The 22116-nt window shown below is 39.1% G+C and overlaps 2 protein-coding genes across 3 annotated transcripts; one reads left to right on the top strand and one right to left on the bottom strand.

Moving 5' to 3' along the window:
• Positions 1-14408: 14408 nt before the first annotated feature.
• cldn1 (claudin 1) lies at positions 14409-18894 on the bottom strand. Its single transcript, XM_084369225.1, has 4 exons — positions 18492-18894; positions 16556-16720; positions 16216-16300; positions 14409-15037 (listed from the first exon to the last, which is right to left on the bottom strand). The coding sequence occupies exons 1-4, from the start codon at positions 18712-18714 to the stop codon at positions 14875-14877; spliced, it is 636 nt and encodes a 211-aa protein (XP_084225351.1). The 5' UTR covers positions 18715-18894; the 3' UTR covers positions 14409-14874.
• LOC311266697 (uncharacterized protein) lies at positions 18844-22014 on the top strand. Of its 2 annotated transcripts, none has more exons than XM_084369198.1 (3): positions 18844-18927; positions 19357-19484; positions 19659-22014. In XM_084369198.1, exons 2-3 carry the CDS (start codon positions 19458-19460, stop codon positions 21228-21230), a joined length of 1599 nt encoding a protein of 532 aa, XP_084225324.1. In that variant the 5' UTR covers positions 18844-18927; positions 19357-19457; the 3' UTR covers positions 21231-22014. The 2 variants fall into 2 exon arrangements, with proteins under 2 accessions (XP_084225324.1, XP_084225325.1); XM_084369199.1 differs by having other exon boundaries at positions 18846-18927; positions 19413-19484.
• The last annotated feature ends 102 nt before the right edge of the window (positions 22015-22116 follow it).

The following is a 22116-nucleotide window of genomic DNA, read 5'->3' as shown; positions in this document are numbered from 1 at the left end:
GAGAGCATTTTTACTTAAAAAGAGACAAATAAAGTTTGCTTATAAAACAGTCAGTATTCAGCCTTAAACCCCCAGTATAGTGCCATTCTTAAAGTTGCTCATTTCCAGTTAATCACCCCTCGAAGTGAACGGTTTGCTATATAACCCCAAGTGGTTTGCAAAGCGGGTATTGCTTTGCACAAGTCCGATCCCCATCATCAATGTGTCATGCTGAGTGTGTGTGGTCTCTTAATGCGATATCTCCACTGGCTTTGCAGAGCCAGCACGCGAGACTGCCAGCACAGCAGCAACCGCTTTGATTTTTCCACAGAAGGATGAATCACCCTCGAATGAACATTTAGTGACCCATGGCTTGAAGGCCAAGATTAGTCCTAGCAACCGAAGCTCTCTGGGGTCCATAATCGATGCCGGGGGCTGAACATCCTGCTGTTTACCTGAGCTCTCTCCCCTGGTCGCCCTATCCAAATCACAGCGGGGTCAAAGTAACCACTGACCAACACAAATCGGAAGAGTCAGATGAGCTCATCCAAAGACATTAAAGGAGCAATTAGGCTTTTTAGGAGCGAGAAGAATACACTTGTTCACTTTTTTGCTGAGAGTTAGATAAGAGGATCGAGAACATCATTACACTCACATCTGTATTCTCATAATGAAGCTATTGACACCTGATTGTTAGTTCAATAAGCTTAAAGAAAAACTGAAAATGCAACATGCATTTATTTAGTTATACTGATAACATTTTTATGTTACTTTTCTAACAAACAGGACCTTTAAGGACTTTTTTAAGTACAGCCTAAAAGCAGCATTGGAGAAAGATAAACAATGAATCTCATCAGTCCTCTCTCCCTGTTTCTTTAGCTGGTAGAATAAACTGTCAAGATGAACATCTTGTCTTGATTTTTCCTTTTCAAAAAACATTTGTTTTATAAAAAAAAGGGTATATTGTAAATAATCTGATTAAAGCAATTCATCTTTTATCTGGAATAAAAACCATCCCAACATTTGGGAAATCAATAACCAAGGAAACCAAATGCAGGCGGTGTATTGGCATCGGTGAATTTCCAGCATTGGTCTTCCAACATTTGCAAAGTTGTTTATTGGGTATCAAATTTTTACCATGGTACTGGACCAGTTAGGGCTGAGATGGAGCAGTCAATACTCTGTGCACCTTTTTCTCCCAGCGAGAACGTCTGGAAGCCTTTTCCACCTAATTCAAACTCCAAACCTTGAACATGGATTCCCCCAAAACTCATTTCCTCACTTTGTTGTTCTGTTTTTTCCTCTTTCTCACTGTGTGTGAGCACTTATTTGTGCAATGAGTTAATGGTTTATTCTGTATATGGAAGCTAAAGTGTTGCGATCGAATTCATAGAATGAAAAAAGTTGTATCCATCTTCTCATTTAACTCTCCGCAAAGAAAAAGCAAATAAGTGCATCTCCCAAAATGTTTTCTCTAATGGTTTCTAAAAAAAAAGTTGTCTCCCCACAAAGACACATATACAGTATATACTATACTACATATACTAATGTGTCCCCGAGGCACATTGGGGGTGGTGGAGGTCAAATCAAAGCTTAAGATACAGAAACGACATTTTGGCCAATTGCAGACTGAAATAACAGCAGCTGTGCGCTCACAGCTTCCTGTTGTCATCTTCCTGTACTCTTGTGGTTGTCCCCTGAGTGACACTCACATGTTCCTTGTAAATTGAATCAGAGGGAACACTGCGTACACACCGTGCCAAGCTTGAGTCTAGATGCTATGAGCTTCCCATGACTACTTCAGAACTAATTGTAATCGTCTACAGTGTTCTTTTCATTTGCAGCAGCCTTGTTAGAGTGTGTGTGTTCACAGACGGACATCAAATCTTTCCACTGCTTGACTCTCCAGGAAGGATTGATTCAAACATGTATGCTACATCATGGATGTATATCAGCTTTACTATGTAATTTGCTCAATTTTCTGCAGGATTTCAGCACAATATGATTTGTGTGTTGAGGCGACCTCTCTCTGAATGTGACCATTCGTCCCGTGAGCGGGAATTCAGAAATGTCGTTATAATGGTTTGTTTTAAAATCTTAATGTTAATGTTGCTAATGATCGCTAATTCTTATGTCGCTAACGCTAGCTAGCTAACTTTGGGCAGTGCAGTATCTGGGATACTGTAGAAATCAGCCATTCCCATTTTTAAATGATTAATTCACAATCATGATAATGTTTTTAAGGAAAAGAGATACTTTTATTCTGCACCTTTCAACAAGCTCTGTAGATGTTTAATTTACATAAAAAGGTTTGTCTACATGAAAATGTTCAGTCAATATGACCTTTAACTCAATAATTATAAGTATTGCATTAACATATAAGCAGCACTTTGATGTTGTGGCAGCATGAGGTGAAACTTGTTTATATACTGCAGATTATTAACAGATAATAGAGTAGAGTTTCCCTCAGTAAGTATTTTTGACATGTGGGAATTCTAATATACATGTGTACATTCCTTATGTTGATATTTTCATTCACATGAGAAAATAGCAAATCACTCATGAAGACGTCCATTTGACGTACAGTAGGTCTACTACTACAGGTAGTATAAAATCAGTATACAGTACTCAGTACAATACAGTACTTGAGTAAATGTACATACTTCCCACCACTGGTTTTTAAATAGCTGACCACTAACAGCAAAACAGTTGGTAAAGTGAATGTTTATTGTCTTTTTCACGGGTCCTTTCACAACACGGTGCAGATCTCATCACATGGAGCGAACCTGGTCAAGGTACAGTGAGGTGATAGCACCACTGATGATAAACTTAAGTAAACCCTCATCTTTTTTCTCCTTCGTATTTCAAGACTAAATGACAATGGAGGTTTGCTAGCAAAACCACTTTATACACTTAAATATCTGTTACATCTGAACAAGTGGTTAAAATACATCTCTCAGACTTGACTGAATTCACTTGATTCAGACTCTGGAAACAAAGGAATCCTTCATTTTAGTATTATTATATAACACACTGATATAGCATCTTTTCAATGTGAGCGCCTCAGGGAGTCTCAGCACTGCCCAGAGTGCCATTGAGGAGCGAGGGGACGGCTGTGTCACATGCTTGTCAGATAGCAGGAGGCAAGGCTAGGGGTCAGGCCAAGTCAGAACACACACCATAAATGTCATTGTGAAGTAACCAGGGTTTTTGTGGGATGCAAAAGCAAGTGTTTAACCTAACGACCACAGCTGTTATCATCTTTATAAAAAACGAACAACCAAAGTTACTAAATAAAAATTGTGGGGGTTTTTTCAGTTTCTTAGCCAGATGATTAGATGGAGGGCTGCAATGTTTAAATGTTGGCACAAATTAATGGCACTTAAATGCTTATAAAGTAACATGAAATACACGTAAAACATGTAATCATCATAATTCCAATACCTAATCTCACTAAAGGCAATGAGACCACTGGCACTTGTTTCAAAGGGAAGAATGACTGCACTGAGACAATGAGAAAAAAGTGTAAAATCATGCCTATTTTAGTTAATTAATAATAATGTTATATGTGGTTTCTGAAAAGGAAAATAACATGTATCCTCAACAGAGAGGAATAAATATTAAATTGATTTAAAGAGTAGACCGCCAGTAATTAGGAGACATACTTAGTTCATTTCCGTCCCCAGTGATGCCAGGTATGTCCAGCATAAAAGAATTGGATGAATTAATTATAGACGACTGCATCGAAAATAAAGAAATCTAATTTATTTAATTTGATGCAATTATGGGCATTCCCCCTGTACCACCGTCCACGTCACTACTAACTCTGTCTGTTGGCCTGGTGAGAATGTAGGCAGCCACTCTCCTTCAAGCCATTTTCTCTGAGAACTTCAAAGTTTTTGACTCATTTAAAGCCTCCACAATTTAGTCATCAGTTGGTCCCTTGTGTTTTCAATGGCTTCTGTGTCTTCCAGCCCCCTCTGGCGTAGATATGCTGAAAACTGCTGCTTATTCCTCGTAAAAATGTCTTTTTTGAAAGCAGTGTGAAAAATGTAAAGTAAATGCGCTGTGAAACCAAAAACAAAGAGCTTAAGAGCAACTGAAAAGCTCCATGGAGTCGCAGAGTTTGGGGATATTTTTTTGCCCAGAGCTTCACATTCATACTCCTTAGGTGGGTTTAGCTCATGCAAAGTGCCGAGAAAATAACATAATCCCACGAAGGCTTCCCAGACGTGAATATTTCCATTTATTGTGTCTCGGCTGTGTTTTTCCTGCAGACCACCCATAACAGCAATATGAAAAAAAAACTAACAAAAAACTTAGTTACTATGCATTTCAGCTTACTACAAAATAAATATTGTTTTAAATCCACAGCCGACAGCTCACCAGTGAGAGCAGTAAAGTCGATGTCTGTTTGGAACATTGGAATTATTTCTGGCGGTCCATGTCTCATGATCAGAACCATGTGTTTGCCACGTGAAGGTTCACTCTGGTTCTTCAAGGGTCATGTAGCAACATTTGAATGCCTTTCCAAGGACAAAAGGCCAAGGATTGAGATGAGGTCCAACTCATACTGAGTAAGGAAAAGAGATTAATGGTTGCCCTCAATCATAGATCAAAAATGACAGCGCACAAATGAAAAGGGAAATATTATGAGGGGTTTATTGTGGCGGCAAGAGTAAAAAAAAAACTAAATGTTTCAACAGCTATAGGCATTCATCATACTGAGCAACACTCCATGTCAAAGCGGTAATGATAATGCTACACATGGATGCAAAGATGTCAGTGTCTATGATGCTGTCAGTGTTTATATTTATTACACAGCTTGCATTAAATATGAAGCAAAAATGAAAAGCAGAATATTGATAGAAAACAGGACAAGACAATCATTCTGATTCATTAAATGCACATTATGTAAACTCTGCCGCAGGGGTTTCTCAACTAAATCAAAAGATATTTGTTGACAGTCGTGTGGGGAGGGCCGATGCTCAGCTGCTCCGAGCCGGCCAGCTCTGGCAGAGAGAGTCGAGTGCAGAGCCAGACCTTCTGGAGGAGTAAACAGCCTCAGGCGCCATGGGCTTTGCTCTGATCAGGAGGAGAGCTCAGAGATTCCTTTTCACCTTTAAAAGTGGATCTAGGTCTTGTTAATTAACCCGACTGCAGCAGCGATCTGCGGAGGTGAACATAAGGTCAACATAAGGAATCTCCATTGTCGGGTGTTTGCGTTTTGTAATGTTGAACACTGATTGGAGCTGGAGGGAAAATGTAACATAAACTTACTTACTTCATGAACGTAAAGTCACAGAGAGGGGAGGAGAAAAAAAGAGAGAACCAGAATCACTGGTGAGTGCTGAGTTCAGTGAGAGGCTCAGCTGGATTCAAACACACCACTGGTGCTCACTAACTCAGACTCATGACAGTCGAACTCACGATGGTCAAACTAATGCGAGTATAACAAGGCAAAAAGTTGCTTTACTGGTTGTTAACGCATGATGAAAATCTGACACAACTCAGGTGCCCTCAGTAGCTCAGTTGCTAGAGCGTATGACATATTAACAGGCTCTCCCCTCACTGAGGCCACCCAGGGTTCGAGTCTGACCTGTGGCCCTTTGCTGCATATCACCCCCCCTCTCTCTCATCCAACCTCCTGTCAATAAGGCCTAAAAAAAATACATAAGAAAAAGAAGAAAATCCGACATGACTCAGACAAGGTAATCTTTTAGTTTTACTCGAGTTACTTTTAGTCTCGTTCACCAGGTTTCCTCCTAACTCTCTGACTATATCCCGTCTTAAGAAAACTTGTGGTTTTGAACATTGTTGGAAATATTTGGGTGGTACACAACTCAACAAGATAGAACAAAGTTTGAGTCATTTATAACATTTCAATGCAAAATCTTACATATTATACCGTTAATTGCTCGGATTGGTTATTTAACCGAGCTATCATGAAAATCTTTTATCATTTTAAGCATATTTTTTATTGTTGTTTGACACCAAGAAAAGGAGAAAAAAAGTCACATAGACATCGGCACATTTTATTCCTATTATTTTCTTTTACATGTTTTTGAGAAAATTTCAGTTGTTTATAAATGAGAAGATTCGAATTTTGCTTTGAAACCAAAGCAGTGGGAAATAAATACAGTCCAGATACTTTTGGGGCCTTGAAGGGAAATCATAGTGATGCTTTTTCTGTTGCAGCCACAAAATGATAAATTAATGTGCATCAGAGGCTATTTTTCTTTTTCAACATATTATTCCAGAAACACTTAGTGACCTACTTTGAACTTGTTTCTTGAGGTAGGGTGTGGCTTCACTCAGGAAAGCAGAGGTGAAAGTTTTTGAATTCATTCGCTCTCCTTCAGATGGGAGGAGGCAGGGAGCCACTGCACCAAGGCCTGCCAGAGTCTCCGTGCTTAAATCACTTACATCGACATCTTGGCCGTGCTGTTCTGGATATTTTGGAAACTCCTGCGAGGGATCCATAATCTGCTTCTGCCAGAGCAAGAGAGAATTTGGAAATACTCCTAAATTACAAGGAGAGGGAAGCTTGCTGGGGTTTTTTTTTTTGTGCAGGGGAGAGATTTGTGTGTTGGACTCTGGTGGTGGAATGTGAACTAGAAAAAGGCCTTGAGTTTGTTGTTAATGATTTTAAGGAAGTTGTGTTCCGTCCTTACAACTTCATGGCAGAGGAATGGTATCATTTTTTTTGTATTCATGTTGATTCTTGTCACTGAAAGTTTTAAGATTGTACGTGTTAACTATTTAGTCCAACGTATCTCCTTTGAGGTTTAAAATTCCTAACTGGACTTTTATCAAAATGTTTGCTTTGAGCTGTAGTATCAGCAAACTTTATTGTGCTTAAAGGGGCACTACGTAGTTTTGGAGAAGGAATTTTGATATTTACAATATTAATGAGGTCATAATACAAACTCAGAAATATTTCTTTTTCTGTAACTGAATATACAAGTTGTTCTCAGAGGAAAATAAGGTCCCAGAACACTGTTTGACGCTAGAAAGGTGGCGGGGTTTTAGAAAATTCTTCCCAAAACTACAAAGTGCACTTTTAACATTACACAGACTGTTTCTGACACAAAAATGATAATCTAATCAAGTAAATATGTATCCTTCTCCCTCCGGTTCTCCATGTGGTGTGGTGGATGGAGACGTTTAAAGCACTACTCGTGTTTACTCCTGACAAATATGGAGGAGGAGACCACGGTTCCCATGGAGACACTCATCTGTTTTGTACAGACAGTGATCCAGGTGTTGGAGCAGGTCAGCAGAGTCTGAATGAGTGATAATGAACTGTGGGCTGCACTGCTATGAGATGCAAAGAGAGGTGATTAAGTCGATAGGAAACACACACACACACACACACACACACACACATACACATATGCAGGTTAATCAGCTCACAGACACACAATCATGGTTGCAACCGCAGACACACACATTAACGATTTAGACTTCCTGCCAAGCTGAATGAAAAATCTCGAAGTCAAGCTGATCTAATTAGTTAAGCTTCAAGGATTATCTGGCCCTGTTTGTATATCCATGTCCCTGTGTGCCCCTGTGTGTGTGTGTGTGTGTGTGTGTGTGTGTGTGTGTGTGTGTGTGTGTGTGTTTTATGAGTGTGCCTTTATGCACATCTTTTCAATCAATTTGTCTCTTTTTATTCTGATGAAGTACCAAATTTAAAAAACAACTTTGAGCACATAAGGCTGATGAGGACAATAAATGCACAGGAAACTTCTTCACCGGGAGGTCAGTCTCTTCCACAATGAGCCCCCACGGAGGACTCATATCTAACAGAAAATACACCAAAGTGCAGCAATAATCCTAATAAGTGTGTCAGCGGGCAGGTTGTTTTTCTTTCCGTCTGTTGTATCCAGTGTCAGGACCCCTGAGGTGGACCTCCCATGGAGCACATTAGAGGAGGAGAGGCAGTCCTTTTACAATATTTAATACATGTATGTCAGAGACAGGTCTCAAAGGACCAAATCAATATCATGACATTTCCTCATAATATATATTTAAAAAAAGCAAATGTACACAAAATTGTATATGGACTTAACAATTGCTTTACAAATGCTGTATAAAGCATTTCACTGTCTGTTAACAATGAAATAACTGTTAACTGAAGTTTAATTAAATATACATTTACGATTTATCAATGATGGTTATTTTAAAGTGTGTCTAAGCTCCTGAGTGGATCTGTACATCAGGTTATTTTGATCTGTACAGCTTCCACGGGAGGATCAGTGCACAGACTGAGGCTCAGGATGTCATAATGACAATCTGGGAGTCTGAAATCAGGTGAGAGGGCACCTCTGCTGGTAGGCTGCTGAGAGACCTTTGCTCAAATAAGCAGTGGTGGAAGACGTGTGCAGATCCTTTACTTCAGAGTGGGAACAAAAGTACTCCACTACAAGTAAAAGTCATGCATTTTTGCGTAAGTACAAGTACAGAGGTATTATCAGCAAAATGCTGGAAATATCAAAAGAAAAGTATTTCTTGTGTTACTGTTGCTGAAGCTAATATTAACCGCATTTTACACTGCTGGGTGTTTTAATTTGTAAAAATGTGCCGTACATTTATAAACCTGCATCATATGTTTTCTGCGTAAAATCTGAACCTGCTAATTAACTTGTAACCAAAGCTGTCAAAGTAACTGTAGTAATGTAACAGAAAATGGAAGTAATCTCACGTAATGTTTAGAGTAGTACAGTGCTACAGTTAATGTACTATAAAGAATTTATCACCACTGATAATATACTATGAATATTTATAACAGAACAAGACACATTTAAATGATGGTTCATAAGTTACAGCCAGTGGTTGAAATGGAACTGAACATCTCTGCTCAAGTGCGAGTACAGTTACATTACTAAAATATTACTCAGTTACAAATAAAACTACTGGTATTATAATAATATTTAAGTAAAAGTACAAAGTAATCTTCTCAAACACTACTCAGAGTATTAGTTACTCTGTAACTCTTGATGTTTAATGCATCATCGACAGCAGGCGTTCAATCAAAGAGGTTTCTGTGTCTCCAGATCTTCAGTGTCAGTTACTGAAAACTCCCGATCTGTTCTGCTCAGCGGTCAGTCACCTCTCCAACCCTGCGCCTGCAGCACAGTTTGTTTTCATCGGCTCGTTCTTCATCAGATGACCTAATTTGCTACAAAAATGCGAATGAAAGGTTTAGATATTCATTCAAATTGTACTCATTTAAGTACAAGTACCTGAAAGTTACTTCACTTCAGTAATTTGAGTAAATGTTTCAGTTACTTCCACCCCAAATTAAAAGTCACTTAAAGAAGATGAAAGCAGCTGAATTTGCAGTGTTGTCGAGCCTCAACTAATCCATACATTCACAGCGTGTTCACAATCAAAGGTACTTGTTGAGATTATTTCTAACAGTATTAAAGGACAAGTTCACCCAAAAATGATAATTGTTTCTTCAACATGTATGTAACATGTATATATTAAGATAGCGTCACTGTCTTCGCAGGGAATACCTGCAGAGATATCAGACAAAACACATTTCATGAGACAGATACAATATTAGAGGGTCATAATGGCACAAAACAAAAAACAAGAAATTCCAATTTATCTATTTTATAATCTATAATATTAAGGGAGAGTTTCAAAGTTAGACAGAAGGGATTACGTTTCAGGAACAATTCCTCCAGCAACAACGTGTCTGAATAATCCAGTTAACGCTGCCAAATGTTCAAGAAGTCATTATATCCCTCTCTAAGACTGGTATAATTTCAAGGAGGACACACTAATCAGACTTCACTTCACTGATTTACACTCTCTTCTAACACATGCTGGTGGTGACATTCTCAATGCAATGGTCTGGACATGTCTGATAACTCAAGTCTGTATTTGTGCCGAGTGAGATAAAGCTGCTCTGTAGCCAGCACTGACTGTAGCTGACACACTATGTTAAGACAAGTACAGTACGTCTCAGTGTTCTCAGTTTTGGCATCTATTTCTGATTTAGTCTTTGGATGGACATACTATTAGTATTAGTCACATTTCCTTCCGTTAAAGTTTCAGTCTACTCATCGACAGTTTTGTAACATTCAAGAGGCCACAACCGACTCCAGAGGACAGAAGTGATTTTAGCAACAGTTTAGTTTTCCGTTTGATTTTGTAGCCGCTCATTGATTTTTCTGTGATGTCTGCCAGAGGCACTCTGCTGATTGCAGCAGTTTGAGTTAGCGTCTGGTCCAGCTCCAGATCCAATACTGGACTGAAGAAGGGGGAAGCCCTCGAGTTAAGTGCTGCTCCGTCGATGCACTTCATCAGTCTAAACGCCCAGTTGTTTTATAAAGATCATAAAAAATGCCATTCTGAATGGCTTTTATTGCAGCATATCCTCATATTTTATGGGTTATTTGCTGAAATGCAGGTAATATTTAAAATAGTATTGGTGCTGAGGCTTGACATGCCTTCTGTGCAGTCAGTGCATATGGTAACTTTAAATAGGATTTTGGCAATTGGGTTAGATTGCTTTAAGAAGGCTCTGAGAGCTGCCTGAGGATAAGGTGTGCAGAAGATCAGAGGTCTAATCTGAGTGTGTATTATAGGTCACTGGGGTTTATTCTATGTATGCTTCGACGTTTTTAAGCCCACAACTCAAAGAGTCACAAATATTAAAGATGATCTGAGTCTCTATGCGCTTGTTCTTCTAAATGAATCATGGGTAATGCCTTATATTAACCTACACACATGGAGCACTAACTAGTTGTTTATATGCATATAAGTAGTATATTAGCTCTTTACTTATAATAAAGCACTTAATAATGTCTATTCTTTATGAGCATATTCTTCATATTCATATTCATAATAGTTTTCCCTCAATAGCCTCTGAATTACTGCATACTGATAGTAAGCAACTAATAATTAATAACTATTTTACCAACTTATTTTAGGTAAATGGTGGAAAAGAGTTGTGTTTATGTATTTTCTCATAGGCTCTCACCATCACTTAACTCCATGACCTCATACTCTCTTTATCCATCTGCCAATGTCATCTTCTGTCATTAAGTTCTTGTCTAACAGTTGTGATTGATAGTGTAAATAATAGTCTGATCATTTTAAATCTTAGTGTGAGTGTTAAAGAGTATGAATTTAAACATATTTAATTGATATCCCTGCTTTAATTTGTAGTTACAGGGTTTCAGGGATTGAAACTGATGAAGCCTGGCCCTCTGTTGTCCTCTAGTGGCCACACATTTCTCACACATGGTGCTGTGGAACATCTTCACTTGGCCCATTTTACAGCAGGAGCATAACTTGCTCTTTCAATCATATCTTTGCATTGTGGCAAGTCTTTCTTTCCCCCATCTTTCAATGCTTTTCAGTTCAGTCCTGTATCAGTAGATCCATAACTGTGTAATTTACAGTCGTACGAGTCCAGGTTAGTTCCTGGAAATAAAAGGGGAGAAAAAAAAAATAGACAAACTTCTTCCCATCACTACAGGAACTGAACTTCGAGCACACTTTCTCTTCTCAAATTTCTCTCCCCAATTCAGGAAGTTGACCTGCTGCAACACTGTCTGTGTGGAGTGGAAGAAAGGTCGTGATGATTCATTCACACTTGCTGTAACTTCCGTCCATGTGTTACACAGTGAACATGAGAGTGTCGCTGGGGTCAGCAGTAGGCTGTGTATGTTACAATCCTACTCAAATCCATTTAGAAAAGACAGAAAAAGTCATAGCTGAAGAAAAGGTTAGAGTAAATTTTGGGGAATTTTGTGGTTTTGTACAGCTGGTAGAGGAATTGCATGAAATAAAGAAGAGAGAGACGAAACAAACAAGAGAAATCTTCACCTAATGAGTCAGTTATTGAACTGAAGTGAATTAAATTACACATTCGGTCTAGATGGGGAACTTTGTTGCATGTCTTCCCTCTTCTCTTGTCTCTGTTTCAGTATTTCCTATTACAGTATCTCTGTTGTGTCCTATGTAATTGAGGCAAAAAGTGAATAAATAAATAAAATTGAGGAAGTGCCCAATGTAAAAGACAGATGTGGAGGATGAATACGTCATTTCTAGTTTTTATGTAGGTTGTATCATGTTACATCTTATCACTGCAGTATGCATTTATTAATAACTTTATATCTAGCGGTTTACAAGATCAGCAACAACATAGGACACAAAAAATACAAAAAAGTGCAAAAAAAACCTCATTTGTCTTTTTATGTTTCCTTGTTCAGTGTCTCAAGTATTATATTTGCGTTTTCTGTATGGTATTTTTTCATTTTTTGATAGACAAGCTCAATATAAACATGAATGTTATTGTTTTAAGAGTCCAAATAATGTCTCGCTGCCTTGTGTTTGAGCTGCAGACTCAAGGATTACCAGATGGTGGAGCTCTCTGCTGCAGAGTCGCTGCACACTGCCTCCTGAAAATGCCACAATAGAGATAACAGTGTGTCCATATAGCTGATAAAATAGTTGATACAACCATGTTGTGTGTTTGGTGTGTATGCACTGGTGGAAAAGGGGCATTGAAGTTGTCTGTTAATTTTCCATAAAGTGAAGCAGACTGTGCGATTCAAACAAAGGTGTATAAATTCTTTGGAATTTGGTTTCAATGAACTTTGCTGATGCTCCTGTGAGGAGGCATGTTGGGACAGGAGCTGCTGGTCTGAGGTATGCTTCGCCCTTTGGATTAGTTTTGTCTTCCCTGAGGCGACACACTTCTGGAGCAGCCACCGCTTCATGTTGGATAAAGAAACCCCTCCTTATTTGATTTGAGTTTAACTTTCCATGCTTCTCAAAGATAAGGCAACTAAAAAATTGTTTCGTTCTCTGTTTTGTGTAATATTGTTTGTGCTGCCAGGCTCACATAAGTACTAATCAAACATTTAAGATACATTTACAGATTAAGATACATCCCTCCTGTAAGAAGATGATGATCCTGCTGTGTCTTGGCCTTTGTATTCAGGGATGTGCTGTAATGCATAACTTTGGGAGGAACGGGGGAAGTCGTCGGGGGAGGGTTTTTTTCTTCTTCGCTCCCCCCAACGCACACATACATGCCTGCATACAAAAGCATACACATAGGACATCCTTCACTCAGGTCCCACATGAGGCATGTTATCATCTCCCTATTTAGTTTTTACATACCATAGTGATTATGGTAATTGTTGTATGTGTCCTCTTATTCTCCAGCAGTCGTATGTGTGTATGTCTAAAGCAAGAAGCAATATTTTATATTTCTCTTACCGACAAGCTCCATAAAACGTCCTACCATAAACCCAGCATGATCATTGATTCTACGTACTGACTCCACTGCCAAAGCGTTACACAGTTAATTCATCAGAATGTACGCCTGTTTGGGTTATTTTCTTAAAACGACAGTGCTCAGCTGATTCAGGAGATATCTCAGCCTTTTTAAAATATGAGTCTATATGTCTGCAGTGGTGGAATGTAACTTTGTGCATTTATTCAAATACAGTACTTACCTACAAATTCAATGTACTTGTACTTATAATTCATTTCCAATTTGTAGAACAGTTTTTCATATCCGTCCTGTCAATTGAAAACCACATATCTCTAAACTTGGAGTTTTTTGGGCTTTTCTGTGTTCCTTCTGAAGCTAAATGAACTTCTCTAATGCTGAATATTCTGTCTAACTTTTATACCCATAGATATCCAACAGTTAGAATACATGAATTTGGTTTAGCATCACAAAACAAAACACTGGAGAGTCTTATCCTTTCAAAGTTTACAACTACTGAACTTTTTTCTTAGCTCATGAAATTTAAGAGACACGTGTTTCGAACAGGAGAGCGATTCTACAAACATCTGATGATCTTACAGAATGTAAAAAGTAGTTAAAGGTTTCTCTTTTAATCAGAAGGGAAAGATTTCCATCGACTGAAAATAACACTAGAAAGGCGCATCCCCTCAGTTAACTGAACTTCTCTGAGCTCATGAAAGTTGACTTTTTAGAGATACCTGATTCTACAAACGTATGATGATGTTTCTGTAGACTAAACTAGTCAACAGTAAAATCAGCTCAACCGTGCACATCTACAACAGTAAAATGCTATATACACATTAATGCAGCAGTCAGCATCAGCTATAATAGTAAAACCCTGACTCACTGACACTGAGTGGATCATTTTACTGCATCATCAGTACTTTTACTTATATGTTACGTAAAGTTTGCTGGTAGTTATTTTGAAGGGTTGTATTTTTTTTGGTGTTTGAGTATTTAGACAGTATTTATCCTTGAATGTTTCATTGTTGTGCATGAATAAGTGTAATCGAGTGTGTGTGTGTGTGTGTGTGTGTGTGTGTGTGTGTGTGTGTGTGTGGGGGGGCTGATTTTGACCATCTACATGTATGTAAAACACATCAAACAAACCAAACCTGAGTGCTATGAAAACATACAATAATAAGAAAGTAACAAGGCTTTTATTTTACATGATATAAAAGAATAATGGCTGGACTCCACAAAAAAGCAAATACTAAAAGTCAGTAACACCCTGAGCCGATTTATATGAAATCATAAAATTTTTGATCCAAAGACTGTTGTTGAAAGAAACTCCTGAAATGTTCTGAACATATTTTGGGGCGAAGTCAAGTTTTACAATATTTTTAACATTTCATTTAAAGGGAAATTTACTGTTCATTCAATGTATTATTTTATTAATGTATCCTGATTCAGTACATCTCTTCAATATCCAGTTTGAGGGATCCCAAACCTTTTTTATTGTGGACTGCAAAAGAATGGAGTGTATTTCCCGTTAAATATAAACATACACCAAATATAACACCTGCAAATATACATGTTGCATCAAACAAATCTGAGAGCTGTGTGAAAGACAGTGTTCTCCCATGTGGGCAGAAGGAGTGACTGTCCTAGACGTAATCATTGCCCGGCTGGCCTGCAGAGCGGGACGCTGGGTAGCGTGGTTGTTTCCCTGAGCCGTCGCCGGAGCAGTTGCAGCAGAGGAAGCCCCCGCCTATCATGGTGAGACAGGCAGCTCCCCATCCAACATACAGAGCACTGCCGAATTCATACCTGGGAACGATTCACACATCACACTCAGACTCGTATGGACATTTAGAAAAGACAGGAAAGGATTTTCTTTTCACAAATTTACCAGAATTACAAGTCTAAACACAAACTGATCATGTTATATTCAGTTTGGTTTGATTCAATGATCACAATGTTTGTTAATAATAATAATAATTCAAGCTATTATTGTTGAGTTGAGCTTGAAATTAAAGGGATACTTTGACATTTTGGGAAGTGCACTTATTTATTTTAATTCCTGAAAGTTAGATGAGAAGATTGATGTTTGTTCGGTAAAGGAACAGCCAGTTAGCTTAGCTTAGCTTAGCTTAGCATAAAGACTGGAAACAGGGGGAGACCCGACAGCTAGCCTGACTCTGTCCAAAAAAAACACAGTTGTCACATTGTGGTTTTTCATGTAGGTTTACAGCAGGAGCTTTTCTTGGCCGACTAAATCGACTTCCTGGAGTCTCCACTTGTTGCCTAGCAACCTCACAGTGAGGATAAGACTCCAGGCTAGTTGTTTCTCACTGTGTCCAGCGCTTATGCTAAGCTAAGCTAACCAGCTGCCGGTGGTAGCTTCGTGCTCAGTGAGTATTTTTCAAATAAACTCAGTACATTTACTCGAGTACTGTACTTGAGTACAATTTCGAAGTACTTGTGCTTTACTTGGGAATTTCAATTTTATGCTACTTGATACTTGTACACAACAATATCTCTGTAGCAAATATTGCACTTTTTTACAGTGGTATTGGTACTTTTACTTCAGTAAAGGATGAGTACATGTTCCACCACTGAAAATATCAAACTATTCTTTTAAAAACACAATATGTAATATGTTATGAACACAAAAGGTGTCATTTGTTGTCATCCTGAGGTAGTGTGAGACAATGGTGGACTGTTTGAGGGGCACAGGCAAAAAAAAAGGGCCCTAGCTGTATGTGGTGGGGCACCAGCGCACAGAAAGGGCACCTTCAGTGCACTTTATTACGTTTTCTCCACGTTTTAAGACATTTCAATGTGGAAAAATTATGTATTATTAGTTTAAGTGTGTGATACAAAATGGCAGCATAACAAAAGATAGTTTGGTGAGTGCTTGTCCACTGCGTCATTATACACAGCTACAGTGTTGCCTGATAATTACTGTGAATACCAGACTAAACAACAGAGAAGGATGACCTCACCTGGAATTAGTGGGTGTGAATGGGTTGTAAAAATCCGCTGCTATTCTGTGGCCATACCAAGATGTTCCCGCTAGAGCAAGCAGACCTGGAAAACAAGAGCATGAAAACATTTTAGATGTTTGTATTATACAGGTTAAAACACGCAGGGGTGTATCATCTGTCATCTATCATATTTATGAAGTTTAAAAGAAAAAGAAAAAAAGTGCTGCAAGCCAAATTATGTTCTTGCATTATTGTGGTCAAAGAAAACTGACAGTAGGTTGGTGGGACATCTTTAGGGGAAAACATATCCACCAGGTGATGTTCAAGCAGGGTGTGAGTGACCTGAATGGACTCTGACCTGCAATAATGAAGATAACTCCTCCAGCGAGAGCCACTTTGTCCTTCTGCTCCGGTACTTCTGCCATACAGGTGGTGCACCTCATGCCCACCGTCTCCACCATGATAGCGATGATGCTCAGCACGATGGCGCACAGCATCAGTCCTCGTGTGCCCAGAACAATCCCTGGAGACAACAACATGGCACGGCACCACCAGATTTGAGCAGATCTCACATTTGTGTCAATGTATATATATTATGTATATTATATTATAAGCTATGTATGTATATTTGTATGTGTGTGAGTGTACATAGATGTGTGTGCATGTAGGTATGTACAGTTTATGTACATGTGTTGAGCACATATATGGGTGTGTATGCAAATATATTTATATATAATATGTGATTTATGAATTGTACATATAGTATATCGAATTGTAGATAGATGGGAGCGTACGAAGGTACACGGGTTCAGGAATGGAAGTAAATTGATTATGATTAATTGCTGAGTTGTGGAGAAGAGGTTTTGTTAATTAAGTGTATACTTCTTCCTACTCCTTTTCGGGCATGTCAGTGCTTGTTAATGGAATATACTTTGTAACATGCTTTTCATTTTATTATGCTTATTTGTCGAACTAATTTCACTTTTTGTTTTGTTTTGAGTTGTTTTCACATGTCCAAAATAAATGTGCATTCATTCATTCATTCATTCATTCGTCTGAGTATTTGAGTGTACATCAGGTAGACCTGTTTTCAAATCTCCTGACTCTTTGTCTGTTTTTTAACTGTACAAATTCATATTAATTTCACTTAACTCTATTTCTAATGTCTCTTAAAGGTACAATATGTCTGCCCCCTCAAGTGGTTGCCAGTTTTTGATAGCTAACATTGTTAAAACTAGCTTGTTTATGCTATCTAGCTATCTAACGCTAATGTTGTTAACACTAGCGAACACAAACACTTACATGTACATTAGCTAACGTTAGCATACTTAACATTAACGTAAAGTATGCTGGATGCAAACTCAGCCAGTTTTACATTGTGATTCCAACGCTGTTATACTATTGGTTCACAAATGTTGTTAAAGTTGGAACCAATTGTCAGAATTCATACACAGATATAAACAAAAAAATCATTTTGAACCCGAAAAACATTGTAGAATTATTATTTTACAATCATAATAATGTTTTTTAAGGAAAAGAGGTACTTTTATGCTGCACCTTTCCACAAGCTCTGTAGATGTTTTATTTAAAATAAGAGATTTGTCTACATAAAAATGTTATCAATATGACCTTTGAATAAAAGCTTAAATCTGAGATCAAGATCATCAATCAAGCAGAGTTTTGTATGCAGTTAGTTAGTATCTCTTTATTGAAACTCAGTGTTCCTCTTGTTTAGAACAGGCATAAAACAGGCAGAGTTCAGATGGCATGAGTCACATCCAGCAGAGATCTACTCCGAACATTATTCAAGGATTTCTTGTATCTGATGTAATTGATATCAGCCTTTTCTGATACAGAAAATAAAGACCCATTCATGCAGCTGCATGTAAATTTGAAATCCACCTGTCCACAACTTTTCTTCGTTTTGAATAGAAAGAGAAGTTTCTGTTTGATGAGCCGGCTGCTGGTATTTAACTGACATGTCTCTGCACGCAAGGAGGTCTTACAAAGAGAGACGAGGGCCCTTTCTTAAACCTCCAGGGTCTTCTGAATGACCAGAGAGAATTACACATTCCTGTTTTACAGCATACAGGCCGGTGATTCCTAAACTATCAAGGCATTTCAAAAAATGTACATTTTATTGAAAGAAAATGTTTGAGAAATGCACAGTTAATTGTCCCATGACCCTTTTTCTTTCCACACATATTTTTGTAGAAGAAGAAATTAAGGACACATGATCAGTTGTTTGTCTCACAAAAGGTTTCATGAAAACAAGACATGTAACACAACATTACCTGGCAGCTGGAGGAGTGAATCATACACTTTACACTGAACTTGACCAGTGCTCTGTGATACACAGGTCTTCCACAGCCCCTCATACATCGCCTGAGCTGTGATGATGTTGTCTCCCGCGTAGGACGAAGCTTTCCATTCCACCATGGCTGTGGATGCTATGGAGCCAATGACGCCCAGGAAGGCCAGCGTGAAGCCAAGGAGCTGTATGCCTGCATTGGCCATTGTTTAGTGGGAAAAAGTTCCAGAAAATGGAAAAAAAAGTTCTCAAAACCTTCTTGATGTAGTTCCAGCTGGTTTGGGGTGGTGGATCTGATCCCAAACAGTCTCTCTACCTGTGCATCACCAGGTAAAACCCCAGAGGAGAGGAGAGGGAGGATCCAGGAATGTGCTTACCTCAGGCTGAGGTTAGGAGGAGCAGGAGGACATCTGGTGGAGGTGATGCTCTCCTGCAACTTCACTCCTGAACTTACAGCCTTACAATGAGAATCGGAAATACTTTATTGGCCGCCGGGAGGGAAATTGGGTTTTGTGTTGCTAGAAATATCATAGTGTTATCAGTAGTAGTAGCATTAGGGGTGTTAACCTTAAAAAAACATGAAATGAAAGAATGATTCAGTTGTCACAGGAGAGCACATGTCCTCTGATCTATTTGTTCTGTTTTGGTAAATAGTGACTCATCTCTTACTCAACTCTTTTGCTGAAACCAACATTTAAAAAATGTTGTCTTAATTTAAAATTAAGACAAAATTCCTCTGCTTTTTTCTATATTTTGTAAATTCTAGCAACAATATCAGTCACCTGCATTCTGCTCTGTGAGCTGATTAGCTGGATTACAGGATTTTTCACTCTTTTTGTTGCGAGCAGATGAAGCCATGGCAGAAGCTGGCCACTGACCAAAGGTTTTGTCTTGCCTAATTCAGACTTGTTGTCGGCTGCACTTTGTGTCCACAAGGAAATTTGTTTCAATGCTGCGGGATCGCTGCAAGACGGAGGTTTGTTGAATTTCATTTATCTAAAAAGAAAAGTATACTTTGTTGCTGATTGTTCGTTTTGTGGATACATGGAAGCTAAAGAAAGACAAGCTTGAGTTGTATGCATGTCAGCTTTAATCAGTATCAACTTTGATTTCCTGTTCAGTCATACAAGCTTTCTTCATGTTTTGACAGCAAAACATGGACAAAGAATTGGGCCTGATTGTGATCCTGGTGCTGCTTCTCTGTCCCAAAGGCAACACGGGCTCACAAACCTCTTGTCCATTCAAATGCCACTGTTACACTTCAACCCAAGTGCTGTGTGCTGATGGAGGGCTGTCATATTTACCCAGGAACATGTCCAGGCAGGTCAAGGACTTTATCATAATATCATCCGATCTGCAGTACCTGTTCTCACACACTTTAAACGATAGCCCCCAACTCACCAAGCTAGTCTTCCTAAATAATGCACTGAGAAGCATTCACTCTCAGGCTTTTGAACATCTGGTTGAGCTGCAGGAGCTGGAAGTCAGTGGGAGCCTCTGGCTGGACAAATTATTTAAGGGGACATTTGACAAGCAGGAAAGCTTGACCAAACTGAAGCTTAACTACAACGGGTTGAAGACGGTGCTCCCTGGCATGTTTGACTCTCTTATCCAGCTGGAAACTCTGCAGATGAAGGGCAACGTCATCTCAGATCTGCCTACATTTCTCTTTATGAACCTCCAAAATCTGCGTGTCCTGGATTTGTCCCAAAATAAGCTCGAAAGAGTGACTTTTTCAGGTCTCGCGAGACTGGAGATCCTGAAAATGAACCACAACCTCATCAGCGAGCTTACATCTGACACGTTCCACAATATTTCTCGGCTGACAGAGCTTCATCTGGAGGGGAATAAGATATCAGAGCTCGCTGACGGCGTCTTCTTTGTGTTAACCGAACTGCAGGTGCTGAACCTCCGCGGTAACCTTCTCACAACTTTCAGCGATAAAGTGTTTGGATTCGAGTACTCAAATTTGACGGAACTGAACCTTAAAGGCAACAGACTGACAGAGCTGTCCTCTCTAAGCAGTTTTACATCTCTCTCCGACCTTAACTTGTCGTCTAACCAGCTCTCCAGCCTTCCTGAAGATGTTTTTAGAAATGTTACAGCCCTGGAGAATCTGGACCTGTCTGAAAACCAGCTCGCCTCACTGCCCGAAATGATCTTTAGCAGTCTATTTAACATCGAGACAATCCACCTGAACAAGAACAGCCTGAGCAAAGTGGACGCCAAACTGTTCGAGGACCAGATGCTTATTCAGCAGCTCTACCTCAATGATAACCAGATGGAAACTTTGCCATGGGGCCTTTTAGACTCTTTTGCCATCCCTCACACAGTGAGACTGCATGGAAACCCCTGGAAATGTGACTGCAACATGTGGTATCTGCATGACTGGGTACTGAGAAACAGCCAGGACATAGAGATGGTTGACAGGGTGCTCTGCGAGAGCCCCGGCTTTCTGAGGCGGCGGCCAGTTGCCTCCGTCGACAGAGAGCAGCTGGTGTGTCGGCTGACTCAAGTTGAGGTGCCTGATCTCAGCCGCTGTAGCCAAGAAGCTTTCAATAACACCGTGATCATCAAGTGTAAAGTGGATAAATGCTCTCCACTGACTCTGAAGGTACAGCTTCAGGAGAATGACGGCAGTATTAAGGAGCATACTTTCAATATTGAGCCTGAACATTCTCAATGTAGCAACGAGACCACGATCGAAAGCCCCATTCACTAGTTCTCCAAGTTAATTAGACTTTGTTCTCTGTGTAAATACGTCCTCATGCATTTGGCCTTTTTTCACTGAAGGAGTCACATCACACAGGATGTTCTGACTGTCACAGTCAATATTGTAAACAAACCTGTAACTCATCAGCAACTGATAACCAGTTTACATGCATGCTGCTGAATGATAAGAGGGGTGGATGAACCCTTTTCCTGTAGGGTTCAAAGTTCAATCCACTACGTTTTAAAGGTGCACTATGTAGTTTTGGGAAAGATCTCCATTGACTGATTTTTTTTATGCCTAAATCAACAAACTCTTTTTGTTTTCCTGACTGAATAAACAAACTGACCTTAAAGGACAACACTCATACTGTTTTACTTTGTTTATATGTGGCGGACCCTGCCACCTTTCTAGCTTCAAACAGTGTCCTGGGTCCTAATTTTCTTATGAGAACAGCTTGTTTATTCAGTTATGGGAAAAATAAATATTTCTGACTTTGTATTATTACCTCATTAATATTGTAAATATTAAAAATCTGAGTTTGAATTTCTTCTCCAAAACTACAAAGTGCCCCTTTAAGGCTGGATCACTGCTAAAAGGAACTATGAGTTACAGTGCCAGCATGTGCTGAATCTACAGTAGATGTCTCTGGTTCCCCTGTTGATGACTGTCTTCAGACATCTTGATAACCACTACGCTAAAGTCATGATGTTGACAAACTGATCAACCATGGAGTCACCGAGAAGTTTTGGAACACACTGCCGATGTGAAATGTCAATAAAATGTCGTATATGCATCATCAAATGATTAATTTGAATTGAAACAACACTTTGAAAAGACAGGAAACAGAGTCTCTCCTTAGGGCTGTGATGGAAGAAGTATTAAATATTCAGATCCT

This window comes from Pagrus pagrus (genome assembly GCF_965226575.1).
Source record: "Pagrus pagrus genome assembly, chromosome: 12".
In the NCBI taxonomy this organism is placed as follows: Eukaryota; Metazoa; Chordata; class Actinopteri; order Spariformes; family Sparidae; genus Pagrus; species Pagrus pagrus.
The sequence above is the reverse complement of the archived record's forward strand: the minus strand, read 5'-3'. Positions and strand labels throughout refer to the sequence as shown.

Bases quoted from the DNA above. Each gene is read 5' to 3' on its own strand.
- cldn1 (XM_084369225.1), bottom strand. From the start codon at position 18,714: ATGGCCAATGCAGGCATACAGCTCCTTGGCTTCACGCTGGCCTTCCTG. The intron at 16,721-18,491 runs GTAATGTTGTGT...TGTTGTCTCCAG, and splicing joins TTCACTCCTCCAGCTGCCAG to GGATTGTTCTGGGCACACGA. The intron at 16,301-16,555 runs GTCAGAGTCCAT...CTTGTTTTCCAG, and splicing joins AGTTATCTTCATTATTGCAG to GTCTGCTTGCTCTAGCGGGA.
- LOC311266697 (XM_084369198.1), top strand. From the start codon at position 19,458: ATGCTGCGGGATCGCTGCAAGACGGAG. The intron at 19,485-19,658 runs GTTTGTTGAATT...ATGTTTTGACAG, and splicing joins GGGATCGCTGCAAGACGGAG to CAAAACATGGACAAAGAATT.